Source organism: Erinaceus europaeus, chromosome 15, assembly GCF_950295315.1.
Source record: "Erinaceus europaeus chromosome 15, mEriEur2.1, whole genome shotgun sequence".
Classification (NCBI taxonomy): Eukaryota; Metazoa; Chordata; class Mammalia; order Eulipotyphla; family Erinaceidae; genus Erinaceus; species Erinaceus europaeus.
In genome coordinates, this window is record NC_080176.1 from 77205298 (window position 1) to 77220058 (window position 14761).

A 14761-nucleotide genomic window follows, 5' to 3' on the forward strand; every position below is an offset into this window, starting at 1 on the left:
ATGCCATGTGCATTTAACCTGCTGCACTACCACCTGTCCCCAGGAGTACAATTCTTTATTAGAGAACATGGTGATGATGAGCTGGCGAGGGGCCAGTACAGGGCCGACATGCATGAGTTCCTATGTTCTGTCACTGCACATGCCAGAGCAATGTTCGGGTCTCTCTCTCCCATGAGATAAATAATTAAGTCTTAAAAAGAAAAAGAAAAGGTGCCACATGGTGGCACACTTGGTTAAGCACACACGGTTCAGTGCACAAGGACCCAGGTTCAAGCCCCCGGTCCCCACGAACAGGGGGAAAGCTTCATGAGTGGTAAAGTAGAGCTACAGGTGTCTTTCTATTTCTCCCCTTCTCTATCTCCCTCTCCCCTCTCAACTTCTCTGTCTCCATCCAATAATAAATAAATAATTTTTAAAAAGAAAGAAGAAGGAAATGACAGTTGCTCACTTTCACTGCTAACCATGAGAAAGTTAATGTATAATCTAGCTGCAAAGAAGAAAAGTCCATGCCTCAGTCAGCTAATGGGAAAGTCAGCTACGTTGGGAGGGCTGCCCACTTCGCCGTCCATCACCGTATCCAGCTCTCCCCCAATCCCCGAGAGGATGACAACTCTACATGCAGGCCCTTATACTTACTGCTTCGTCATACTTCTTTTGTTTTATGTAAGATCTTGCTTGTCTTAGAATATCCTGCTGTTTGGAATCAGAAAGCAACCTAGAAAAGAAAAGAAATCTTATGTTGAAAAAGTCTCAGGGGCCTGGCACACTGGGTTAAGCACACATAGTACAAAGTACAGGGACCAGAGAAAGGATCCCGGTCAAGCCCCCGGCTCCCCATCTGCAGGGGGCTTGCTTCACAAGTGGTGAAGCAGGTCTGCAGGTGTCTTATCTTTCTCCCCACCTACTCCTTCCCCTGTCTCCCCCTCCTCTCTATTTCTCTCTGTCCTATCCAACAACTGCAACAACAACAGTGGGAATATGGTCACCAGAAACAGTGGATTTATAGTGTAGACACCAAGTCACAGTGATAACCCTGGAGGCAAAAGAAAAAAAATATTTCTTCAGGTGGGGGAGATAGCATAATGCATATGCAAAAAGACTGTCAAGCCTGAGGCACTGAGGTCCCAGAGTCAATCTACCACACTATAAGCCAAAGCTGAACAGTGCTCTGGTAAAAATAAATAAATGAATAAGAATTAAAAATATAATAATACGGGAGTCGGGCTGTAGCACAGCGGGTTAAGCGCAGGTGGCGCAAAGCACAAGGACCGGTATAAGGATCCCGGTTTGAACCCCCCTGGCTCCTCACCTGCAGGGGAGTCGCTTCACAGGCGGTGAAGCAGGTCTGCAGGTGTCTATCTTTCTCTCCTCCTCTCTGTCTTCCCCTCCTCTCTCCATTTCTCTCTGTCCTATCCAACAACGACAACAACAATAATAACTACAACAATAAAACAACAAGGGCAACAAAAAGGGAATAAATAAATAAAATAAATATTAAAATATATATATATAATACAACTAATTTCAATTATATATATATATATTTTTTGCTTATGAAAACAAAAGGATGGGGGAAATTAAGAATATGTTTTGGAGCCGGGTGGTGGCACACCTGGTTGAGTGCACATGTTACAGTGCTCAAGGACCCAGATTTGAGCCCCCAGTCCCCACCTGCAGGGGGGAAGCTTCATGAGTGGTAAAGCAGGGCTGCAGGTATCTCTCTCTCTCTATCACCCCCCTCTCTCTCAATTTCTGACTTTCTCTATCCAATAAATAAATAAAGATAACAAAAAAAAACTTAGGAAAAAAGAATATGTTTTTAGGGAGCTGGGTGGTGGCGCAGCAGGTTAAGCGTACATGGCACAAAGCGCACCGACAGTTGCAAGGATCCCGGTTTGAGCCCCCCCCCCCCCCCCCGCTCCCCACCTGCAGGGGGCGTCGCTTCACAGGCAGTGAAGCAGGTCTGCAGGTGTCTATCCTTCTCTCCCCCTCTCTGTCTTCCCCTCCTCTCTCCATTTCTCTCTGTCCTATCTAGCAATGATGACATCAAGAACAACAGCAAAAAAACAACAAGGGTCACAAAAGGGAAAAAATTATTTAAAAAATTTTTTAAAAAGAGTATGTTTTTAAAACTTTGAACTAAATGGTGTTATTTCTGGTTATCTGAACCCTACTAGGAAACTGTTCATAGTTTAAGTCTTGGTTTGCTTTACTCAAACTTTCAACTAGCGGGTCACACTTAGGAAAGTTATATAACGCAGCATTTTAAAGAAACATTATGTCCAAACAAAGATATTCTGACTAGGTGAGTATAAATGATGGGGCAGCAAACACTGCTACAGCAAACGCCCATCCTGACAGATCAGAAAGAACCAGGCAGACCTATGATGGCACTCAGAATCCAGAGGCAGACAGGGCCTGAGAATTTACCTTACCAACTAGCTGCAGGCAGGCCCGCACCAACAACTTGAACACAGTCACCTTTTTTTTTTTTTAAGATTTACTTATTTTTATAAGAAAGCAAGCAAAGGCCAGCGCACTGCTCAGCTGTGAGCTGGTGATGATGAGGCCTCTGGAATCTCAGGCATGTAAGCTCAGTGCTTGAACACAAGAAGTCACCTCCCCGTGAAAGTTCTCATGGTCACTTCCAGGGTTTCACCATTCCAGTTCAACATTTTCAGAGTCAGATAAAGAGAGAGAGACCATAGCACAGAAAGTTGCCCCAGATCTGTGGGGCTATCTCAGGCTAGAACGTGGGTGACATGTGCGGCAAAGCAGGGGTGTTCAGATGAGCTAACACGCAGGCTGGCCTCTGCCATCCTTATACTATTCTATACTTATTTGGTTCCCTCATCTCTTAACTTCTCTTTCCATTATTTATTTCCCTGTCATTGTTTAACAACTGTAGAATCCTAAAGCACACACAAGAGACAGTGCTAATACTGCAGAAACTTTGAAATCATTATTTTCTTTCTACTAGGTCCCAGCAACCCATGAAGAGTTAAGATGGCCACTGGTAGGTAAGCCTTTCAGGCAATGGTAATGATCTGGGTGGGGTCATAAACTTTGAAAATCTGCAACTGTCTGGAGGGAAAAAGCACATCATCTTTTACTATAACTTTTAAACTATGACTTCAGAAAATTTATGACGCTGCCCAAGAAAGCTCATCATTGTACCCTTTGAAGCTTTGTACGAACTCCAATCAGTTTCTTAAAATCCCAACTGCAACTTCTAGTAAACTCAAAATGATACAGGCATCTGACTGTGGACTTCACCAATTCTAAATTTACTGGAAGACCGATGGCCGTGACTTTTCACTTTGCTTTATTTCTCATCCCAAATGTATAGCCTCGGCTAGAAAGTGGCGAGACATTGCCTAGCTTATATTCACACCTGAGTTCTTCTTCAGAAAGATACTTCATGGTTTCCAAAATCAACTGTTTTCCTTTCTGTTTTTTTTTTTTTATTATTATTACTTGACAGAACAGAGAGAAATTAAGAAGGGAAGGAGAGGTAGAGAAGGGGAGAGAAAGATAAACACCTGCAGTCCTGCTTCACTGCTTGCAAAGCATCTTCCCTGCAGGTGCAGAGCGGGGGCTTGAACTTGGATCCTTGCACATGGTGATATGTGAGTGCACCACTGTCTGGCCCCCCCAGATAAATTCATCATCATCCTTTATGGTTCATCCGAATCTCACCTCACACCATTAGCACTTTAGAGTAGCCTAATGTTCAATTTATTTCCCTTCAAGTAAATTTAAACCTTGATGTGGGCCATTAATTATTTCCATTAATATCCACAATGATAGTTAGCAAAGCACTGAACATGTAAAATGATTCAATAAATCTTAATTGATAGAATCAAAATGTTGCATAGCTTTAAAAGGAGACAAAATAGTACATATTGTCATTTTGGGTGGGTGATAGCAATCATACCCAGAGCCTCATACATGCACATGTACCATGAATTCTTATTTAGGATATAAAGATCTAGAGTCCATACTCCCAGATGGATAAAGAATACGAGAACTTCCAATGGAGAGGATGGGATACAGAATTCTGGTGGTGGGAAGTGTATGTAATTGTAATCCCACAATCTTGTCAATCATTATTAAATCACTAATTTTTTTATAAAAGGCTTTTTACAATTAATGGTATTTATATACTTTCCCATATTTAGAAGCTATTCTCTGCCCTGATCCAGCTTCCTAGTCCTAGTCCCAACTCTGACACCATCTTCCCAGACAACACTGTTAGCCCACCTGCTATGTTAGCTGTAGGGCTCAGGCAAAAATTACTAAAATCATAGGGCCCTTGCAATATACCTAAAATAGACTTCCTAGTTTCTTCCAACATAAAGACCCCACATCTGATCTGCTATATTCTCACCTTTTGGTTCCTGATTGTTAAACAATTTGTTCTGTTTTATATCTTAGTGCTTTTCAGCCACCAAAGTGCAGATGCTACCTGACTTCTCTGGGCAGATGACCTCACCAATCTGTCCTGGAACTCCACCTCCTCAGAGTCCTACCCCACTAGGGAAAGATAGAAACAAGCTGGGAGTATGGATTGACCTGTCAAAGCCTGCCGGGCTAGCGTGGGGGTGTCTCTTCCCGGGCGCATACTCTCTGGGTTGGATAGAACTCGACTGGAGACAACCTGAGCTGCTACTCACTCAGTGACACAAGGGAGATGACTCAGGAACAGACTCAGGGTGGCGAGGCCATTTGACTCTTTATTGATCAGAGAGCCAAGGCTTTTAAAGGGCAGACCAGAAGTGGCAAGTTGGAAATGAAAATGATTAGGAAAGGGGCAGAGAAAGGCAAAAGGGAGCTGGAAAGGTAGGAACTTCCTTAGCAACTGTCGCAAGGGTTTTAACTGGTAGGATTAATAATACCCTGCAGGCAAGAAGGGTCTTGAGGGTAGAAAGAAGATAGATCAAAGGAATGGAATGGGTGGGGATTTTTCAGGCAAAACAATGATTATGTAGATAATAAGGCAACAGGCCATAGTATCAGGAATGCAGGGTGTTTTGTGAGGCAGGGAATTTGATAAGACGAGAGGATGGATGTCCCCTGAAGTCAAACCCTGCCAAGCTCAACCACATCCTCACAATTTCCCAACAAAAGCCCATGTTCAGCAGAGAAGCAATTAAAGAAGCCAGACCTCCCACTTTCTGCACACCATAAAGATCTTTAGTCCGGGGGTTGGATGGTGGCACAGTGGGTTAAGCGCACATGGCACAAAGGGCAAGGACCGGCGTAAGGATCCTGGTTCGAGCCCCCGGCTCCCCACCCCACCTGCAGAGGAGTTGCTTCACAGGCAGTAAAGCAGGTCTGCAGGTGTCTATTTTTCTCTCCCCCTCTCTGTCTTCCCCTCCTCTCTCCATTTCTCTCTGTCCTATCCAACAATGAACAACATCAACAATGGTAATAATAATAACCTCAACGAGGCTACAACAAGGGCAACAAAAGGGGGAAAATGGCCTCCAGGAGTGGTGGATTCATGGTGCAGGCACCAAGCCCAGCAATAACCCTGGAGAAAAAAAAATCTTTGGTCCATATTCCCAGAGGGATAAAAATAGGGAAACTTCCAATAGAGGGGATGAGTCACAGAACTCTGGTGGTGAGAATTGTATGGAATTATACCCATCTTATCCCATAATCTTATCAATCATTATTATATCACACACAAAATAAATAAATAAGTAAAGACTTTATTATTTTAATATTTATTTATTTATTCCCTTTTGTTGCCTTTGTTGTATTGTTGTTGTTACTGATGTTGTCGTTGTTGGATAGGACAGAGAGAAATGGAGAGAGGAGGGGAAGACAGAGAGGGGGAGAGAAAGATAGACACCTGCAGATCTGCTTCACCGCCTGTGAAGTGACGTCCCCCTGCATGTGGGGAGCCGGGGGCTCGAACCAGGATCCTTATGCAGGTCCTTGCACTTTGTGCTACCTGTGCTTAACCCACTGTGCCACCACCCGACTCCCATAAATAAGACCTTAAATGCCTATTTGACATGATAAAAATTTTAAATTATTTTAAAAGATAGGAAATAGCACATTAAAAACTTATTAATATATATAAATATCTTTATAAACTTTGTAATTCTTGATTCAGAAGATTTAGCATCTAGATATTTTAATAGCATTAATAAGCATTCCATAACTCCACAGGAGTGATTCTAAATTTTAAGAGAACACACATAAAGCCACTACACATAATTGTTAAATTTTCCCTTGGAATAAAAATGGAAAGTTTCTAAATTTCAGGCTGGGGAGAGAACGAAGCTAATTATTTTCATCCTTTCTTAACCAGCACCTGCTAATGTTAAGGCCAACTGAAGGCATTATGATGTAAGATTTGTTTTGTGTAAAGTGACGTATAAGCAAATGAATTGCCGGAGGTCAGCCAGGAAGAATTCCAAAGAAACTCTTGTGTGATCAGAACACAGAACTGGAAACATAATTAAAACCACCGGGCCACAAAGGCTGTTTTACATTTAAACAAAGAAGCCTAGAACAGATGAGTCCATAAGAGATCATAATAGGAAGGAAAGGAGCCACCTCAGGAGAGCGCTCACAGTGCCTGAAGAATATGAGTCCAGGGTGCAGCTGGAGCTCACAGAGAGCAGTCGAGATAAATGGAAGAGACAAAAGAGGTAAAAAAAAAAAAGTTGGCTTAGGACATAAGGAAAGAATCTCCTTTGTTTTCATAACACCCAGGTGACTTTTAAGCCAGTGAAATATTTTAATGAAAACTTTAAAGTGGTCACTACTTTCTTGAAACTCCATTATTCTAGGAGGCTGTGACATTTCTTTATCTCACCTGGGCCTACCATCCTTGCTATGATACACTTCCTTTAATATATATATATATATTCCCTTTGTTGCCCTTGTTATTTTATTGTTGTAGTTATTATTGTTGTTGTTATTGATGTTGTCATTGTTAGATAGAACAGAAAGAAATGGAGAGAGGAGGGGAAGACAGAGAGGGAGAGAGAACGATAGATACCTGCAGACCTGCTTCACCACCTGTGAAGTGACTCCCCTGCAGGTAGGGAGCCTGGGGTTCAAACTGGGATCCTTACTCTGGTCCTTGTGCTTCACATGCTGCACTACTGCCTCACTCTCTCTTTAATAGTCTTAACATGATAAAGCACATGGCAAAAACTATCAAATTTCTTCTAGTTGCCTTTAAAGAAGCCATCATAAAGAAACATTATCAAAGAGAAGCTTGGAAAGATGTCTCACTGCAGATCACACACATACACACTTACATATAGTTACTCTTAAAGGGCAATCTGAAAATAGTGAGAACTTTCTAGCAACTCTCCAGCCAAACTCTCTTTCGCTGCCCCAACTCCCAGCTTCCTTCTGGCCCTTCTGCTAGAGTCATGATGGTAGCTTGAAACTGGCTCCCAGAGAGTATTCACAGCTTGGACAGTGGCACGCATAATTTCACTTACCCATGGAGTACCCAGTCTCTCTTGCAACACGTTCCAGCAAACCGCTGTTATATTCTTACCTGCTCACTCACTCTTGTGACAGTCACCACAGCCCATGGTATTGGTCAGTAATGTCCAGTTAGTGAGAATGAGCTACGTCGGACATGCTGAACGGAACGCATCTCCAGCTCACAGGCTCTCGGAGGCAATAGTAACAATTGCCTGCTTGCCAACATCATCTTTACTGGAGCTATCTGGTTACCTTCTCTAGTGCCTGCAAATCCGTATTTCTCATCTATGAGTTTGACGCTCCTAGAGTGTTCTAATAAAAGCATACTGCCATTCAGGAGCTCACGGTGCAATATTGCATGATTCCTTACTGTGTTCTCATAATGTTTCCTGCAGTCCTTCTATCACCCCCTACAGACTTTGAGTCCCACCAGGACTGAACAGTGGCTGGTGCACAACAAAAAAACAAAAAAAAAATTGGTCACAGAATACAATTAGTTATGCTTTGGTGCCCACACCGTAGTAACTTGGCTTTTTGTTTGTTTGTTTTGGTTTTTGTTTTGTTTTACCTCCAGGGTTATCGCTGGGGCTCCTGCACTATATGGATCCATTGCTACTGAGGCTATTTTTTTTTCTTCATTTTTTTCGATAGGACAGGGAGAAACTGAGAGTAGAGGGAAAGATAGAGAGGCAGAAAGAAGGGGGGCTGGGTGTTAGTGCAGCAGGTTAAGCACACAGGACGTGAAGCACAAGGACTGACGTAAGGATCCTGGTTTGAGCCCCCTGCTCCCCACCTGCAGGGTGAAGCAGGTCTGCAGGTGTCTTTCTCTCCCCCTCTCCATCTTCTCCTCCTCTCTCGATTTCTCTCTGTCCTATCCAACAACAACAGCAATGACAACAACAAGAAGAGCAACAAGGGCAACAAAAATGGGAAAAAATAAACTCCAGGAGCAGTGGATTCATAGTGCAGGGAATAACCCTAGAGGGAAAAAAAGAGAGAGGCAGAGAGAAAGAAAGACATCTACAGATGGGCTTCACTGTCCATGAAGTGACCCGCCTCTAGGTAGGGAGCCGGGGCCTCGAAATGGGGTCCTTGATCCTTGAGCTCCATACTCTGTGCGCTAACTGTAGTAACTTGTCATGGCAGCTTTAGGAAACTAATACACCTTCCCATCACCTGCTCAAGCTCAGGTTGACCAACAGTAAAAATAAAAGGCTTTCCATTGTGGGTTCTGGCCTCCATCAACATAGAGTTCCAGAGACCAGGTGATTTAAATTCACATTTTCAAATCATAGTAATTTCTTTGGGTGATGCCAGGGATCATACCTGGCATCTCTTGCATGCAAATGCTGTGATCTACTGCTAAGCTACCTCTCCAACCCCTACAGAGATATTTTTAAATAACAAATGTTTGGGTTTCTGTTGATAATACACAGTAAACCCTTCCCAATCTCATCTCTTTTCTTATTTCATAGTATTATATTTCTATTAAGGTTTTCCTTGTTTTACTTTAACCTCTATAATACACATTTTTCAAATAAGAAAAAAAGGTTTTTCTTCCACTTTGAGGAAGACCTTTACACTTCTCTAGTCATACAGCTCCACCTTCTGGTCATTCCTTGACATACCATCAAGGTCTATTTGCTTTTAAGTTTCTTTGTTTTGTTTGTTTACCAGAACACTGTTCACCTCTGGCTTATGGTGTTGCAGGGAATTGAACCTGGGACTTTGGAGCCTCAGACACAACAGTCTGTTTGTATTACCATTATGATATCTACCCCTGAATAGAAGTTCATTCCAGTTTTTTTGTTTTGTTTAAATTCCTTGATGTTTGTTGTATTTGTCAGAACTAATATTTCATGTCTTTATTTCTTAGAGATCTTGATATCAAAGTTAAAGTGTACCTATGTTTTAAATATTAATAGGAGGGAATCTGCAATTGCCATATGTATCTACTGAACACGTTAACAAGTCTAAATTACGTTATAGAAGCTTAGCATTCTTATTTGGGGAGGATGGTGGTGGTGTGCATGGCTGAGTACATGCACCACAAAGCTTCAGGACCCATGTTTAAGCTTCCAGTCCACACCTGCAGGGGAGACACTTCACAACTGGGGAAGCACTGCTGCTGCAGGCACCTCTTTCTCTCTCTCTCTCTCTCTCCCTCTCTCCCCCATCTCCCCTCCCCCTCTATTTCTATCCAGAACAAATGAATAAATAAATATTTATAAACTATTTTAAAGTCTTTTATTTTAAAAGTTCCTTTAGTTATTCCAGCAGCTGTTTTTTCCTTTCTGTTTTTTCTGATAGTACAGAGGGAAATGGGAGGGGGGGATAAAGAGGGAGAAAGAAAGAAAGGCACTTGCAGACCGGCTTCACTCTCATGAAGCATCCCCATTGCGGGTGGCGAGTGGGGCTCCAACCCAAGTCCTGGTGTATAGTTATGTGTGTGCTCAGCTGGTGTGCCACTAACCGACCCTCAGAGACACAACTTTTAATGATTTACGGTCTGTTGGCACCATTCTCTTTGTGAATTTTTTTTTATGGCTCCGGGGTTATCGATGGTGCTAGGTGCCAGCACTATGAATCCACTACTCCTAGAGTCTGCTTTTCCCACTTTGTCACCCTTGTTGTGGTTATTATTGTTATTGTTGTTATAGCTATTGTCGTTGTTGGATAGGACAGAGAAAAATCGAGAGAAGAGGGGAAGACAGAAAAGGCTAGACACCTGCAGACCTGCTTCACCACTTGCGAAGTGACCTCCCTGCCAGGGGCTCAAACCAGGAACTTTACACTGGTCCTTGTGCTTTGTGCCATGTACACTTAACCCACTGTGCTACCGCCCAGCCCCCTCTCTGTGAATTTTCAGTTACCCTTTGTCCATGTCCAGTAAGGTCACTCATTTTTAACTGACATATAAGATTTTTATAAAGTCTGCAAATTACAATTCTTGTCATACTTTTTATTAATATTTTCTCCTAATCTGGTACTTACTTAACTTTGTAGTCCTTATTTTATTAAATAAAAGCATTTAATTTTGATATAATTAAATGATCTACTTCCATCATATGATAGTTACACTTGTGCCTTAGTTACAGACCTAACACACGCACATATAAATATCTCATTTTTTATTCAATGTGCATGCAACTTAGTGTTGTGAATGAACCGAGATAGGAGGCCTAGCCGATTTTTTCCAAATGAATAGCTAGTGTTCCCAGTGCAATTCTCCCCTTCCCAAGCTTCAAATGTCATCTCTAATTATAACCAAACCCCATATACATATCAGCTGATTCTCTCTAATCAATGCACTTAGGCTGCACCAAGAAATAACATTTCTTATAATTGCAAGAACTTCAGATGTACTTTGACATCCAGCAGAGTAAATCTCGTAACTTTTTTTCCCAGTACTACTCAAGCTATTCTTTTTTTTTTTTTTTTTTTACATTTGTATGTTCAATTGTCAAGCTATTCTTAACAATGTGTTTTTCCACATAAATGTTAGCATCATCTTTCTGAGTCGCTGGAAAAAAATCATTTGCTTATTATACACTCCACATGGGAAGTCATCTGGGGAGGACTGAGAGTTTTCACAATATTGAACATTACCATACAGCACTTATTTGTTTATGTTCTGTTAGGATCTCAAGCTACATTTTAGAGTCTTCTCCACAGGGCCAATGAAAGAAAGGGGCAGCGTGCGCTGGCATCCCTTAGCCAGAGAGCAGTCTTGACAGGTCTTTCCAAAATGGCGGGTCTACAGTAAACTTAGGCTGGTCTCACTTTCAGCCTCCTATGTATTCTCTTCATACTATGAATTGATCATATGTTTCCCGGGGTAGGGGAAGATAGCATAATGGTTATGCAAAGAGATTCTCACTCCTGAGGTTCCAAAGTCCCGGGTTCAATCCCCGGCACCACCATAAACCAGAGCTGAGCAGCACTCTTGTTAAAAAAAAAAAAAAAAAAAAAAACTATATTTCTTGTTCATTTACCTGTTTATTTTCTTCTTTTAAAGGTTCATTTTATTTATCACATGTGAAAAGGAGAGAGAAAGGGAGAGAGAGGAAGAGAGAGGGCTTAGCATGAGACAGGGAGAAAAAGAAGTCAGAGCAATCTCTCTGCTGCCATAGTGCTGGGGAACCTCAGGCAGGCAAGTCTGATGATCAACCCATTGAGCTATCTCCCCAGCAGCTGCTTGTTAATGTTGTCCTGCTGTATCAGGTGTGACAGTCTGTGTGTTGCCGATTTGCTATCTCCTCAGCCCTACTTGTTTTCTTTCTTAGGTTTGACTATGCCGCTATAGTATAAATAACCAGATGAGTGCGGTCCTGTACATGATATGATATGCAACAAATAAAGGATTAGCTTACAGTCTTTAGAAATAGAACACAGGTGGCAATCTTACAGTTCAAGACAATCCTCAAAGGTGGTCCTACCACTAGTGTACATAATACAATACTTAGCACATGTAATCAAAACTTGCAAAATCTTGATCCTACCCCCCCTGGCTTTTGCTCTCCCGAACAGACACAACTCAGGTAAACAAACACTATCCGGAGAGCAATGCAGTATCTAAGCTTTACAAGTTGATGAGCGTCACGCTAATGGTATAAAATCTGTCAAAATAAAATATAAGGCCCAGGATACGGTGCAATGGGTAAAACACCCGGACTCTCAAGCATGAGCTTTACTGCTGAGTCACTGCCCCTTTCTTCCTCAAAGCCTGCATGGCACCAGCATCTTCCCAGTCACTCAAGCTGGAAGCCCTCACATCTCCCCAGTGAGCAGCAGAACTTTGCTGAATTAATCCCCTTAATGCTTCTCACACTTTAGCTCTACTCTCCAGTTCCCTCCCATTCAAAGGCGGTCAGGCATCTGGCTCATTATTTACAAAAACAGAAGAGATTTTCAATTTAGAATTTACATTAATAAACACAAAAAGAAAGGAGCAAAGTTTCTAAGAAGCTCTGATCAATCCTGTCACTGTGAAACTCTTGGAAGAGTTCTTTCCTGCGAGTTAATAATAAAGAGACTTACTTGAATGGTGTGAATAAAAATGGTAACGTGACTTCTTTTTTCTGGGCCATTTTCACCTGGGAACCAAAGTATAAAAACATTTTATTATGAATAATGAATGAAATTAATTGCACTTTGAAATGTAGACAGTCATTCAGATGTTCCTTTGGGGATAGCTAACTATTTAAAAATAAATAGAAGGGGCACTGGGTGGTGGTCCACCTGGTTGAGCGTACATGTCACAGGACACAAGGGCTCGGGTTCAAGTCCCCACCTGCAGGGAGAAAGCAGGGCTGCAAGTGTTTCTCCTTCTCTCCTTCTCTCTTCCCTCTCAATTTCTCTCTGCCTCTATCCAAAGTAAATATTTAAAAAATAGCTAAATATGGGTTAATATATCATTTCAAAAATATTTAAGTAAATACTTATCATATGATCACAATATAGTTAAGAATTAATACTATCAAGCCTGCAAAATAACATACTGCGATGTAATTAAATTGTACTTCTTGGAAAACAAAACAAACCAAGTTCCAATAGCAGTATTAAGATCAGAAAGATTAAGTTAAATGATCACCTTAAGTTCTTCATGTATAAAATAACATGGAATGACAAAAAAAAAAATACTGTAGTGTCTTCTACTTATATGGGTCCGATTCCAATTCATAAGGACTTGGTTTGTCTTTATCACAAAACAAAGTAGTTCACAATTAGGAAGATAACACAGAAGTAACTCCTCCATCTCCAACTGCTGATGAAACTTACCCTCAGACTTTACAACGCTAGAAAAATACACAAAATTTTAAGGTAGGGAATTGTTGTTTTTTTTAAAAAAAAAAAAAAAAACATTTCTTGGGGGCCAGGTGGTGGCGCACTTGGTTGAGCACCCATGTTACAACGGGCAAGGACCCAGGGTCCGAGCCCCCGGCCCCCACCTGCAGGGGGAAAGCTTCACAAGTGGTGAGGTAGTGCTGCAGGTGTCTCTTTTTCTCTCCCCCCTTCCTCTCCCCCACCCTCTCGATTTCTGGCTGTCTCTAATAAATAAAGATAATAAAAATAACTTTAAAAACTAAAGTATTAAAAAAACATTTATTAAAATACCATAATGAAGGGAGCCGGGCGGTGGTGCAGGGGGTTAAGCACACATGGTGCGAAGCGCAAGGACCAGAGTAAGGATCTGAGTTCGAGCCCCCGGCTCCCCACCTGCAAGGGAGTTGCTTCACAGGCGGTGAAGCAGGTCTGCGGGTGTCTATCTTTTCTCTCCCCTTCTCTGTCTTCCTCTCCCCTCTCCATTTCTCTCTGTCCTACCAACAACGACAGCAACAACAATAATAAGTACAACAATAAAAAAACAAGAGCAACAAAAGGGAAAATAAATAAATATTAAAAAAAAAACCATAGTGACTATTTCACTTAACACACTCCATTTTCTAACTGTAGTAGCCATGGCATTTGTGTGTGCACTGTGTGTTACCTTGAACTGCTCAAGAATCTGAACTGCATTTGTCAGCACGCTCTCTGCTTTGAAGAGATCAGTGTTGTTAAGATACTTCACAGGCAGGATTCCCTGTAAATAATAAACGCTGGTTGCATATCAGTACTAACAAAGCTCAGGTTATTCTTATCACACAAACAGACTTTAAGGAAGCAATGAAGGTAACACTGATAAACAGATTACTAGGATAACAGGAGATGGTTCACCCAACAGAGCTCACAATTTATCGCGCATACGGACCCAGGTTCGAAGCTCTGGCTACCACAAAGAATCACCTACACAGGGTAAGCTTCACAGGTGGTGGAACAATGCTGCCTCTCTCCTTCTTTCTTAGGCTCTCTCTCTCTCTCTCTCTCTCTCTCTCCCTCTCTCCCTCTCTCCCTCTCTCTGGTCTCATCCTCTATCTTGAAGGGAAAAAACAGTCTACCGGGAGTGAGTGGTGGGGCATGCAGTGCGTGAAGGAAAGCCAACAGCAAACAACCACAACTGAAAGATGTTCTGTTTTCCTCACCAACTAGCTATGAAGAAATCTAGACAGGGAGTTGGGTGGTAGCACAGCGGGTTAAGCGCACATGGCGCAAAACGCAAGGACCAGCTTAAGGATCTCAGTTCCTCATCTGCAGGGGAGTCACTTCACAGGCGGTGAAGCAGGTCTGCAGGTGTCTATCTTTCTCTCCCCCTCTCTGTCTTCCCCTCCTCTCTCCATTTCTCTCTGTCCTATCCAACAATGACATTAATAACACCAACAATAAAAATAAATAAATAAATAAATAAAAAGATTTTTTA

The 14761-nt window shown here is 42.0% G+C and overlaps 1 protein-coding gene across 2 annotated transcripts in view; it reads right to left on the minus strand.

Moving 5' to 3' along the window:
- Positions 1 to 14761, minus strand: part of PIGN (phosphatidylinositol glycan anchor biosynthesis class N) — a 127905-nt gene that overhangs the window by 77710 nt on the left and 35434 nt on the right. For both annotated transcript variants that reach the window (XM_007524199.3, XM_060173963.1), the window contains exons 11-13: positions 13955 to 14047; positions 12505 to 12560; positions 637 to 715 (exon numbers count right to left, since the gene is read on the minus strand). In XM_007524199.3, coding sequence (XP_007524261.1) covers positions 637 to 715; positions 12505 to 12560; positions 13955 to 14047 — 228 coding nt within the window. The remainder of the gene's footprint in view (positions 1 to 636; positions 716 to 12504; positions 12561 to 13954; positions 14048 to 14761) is intronic.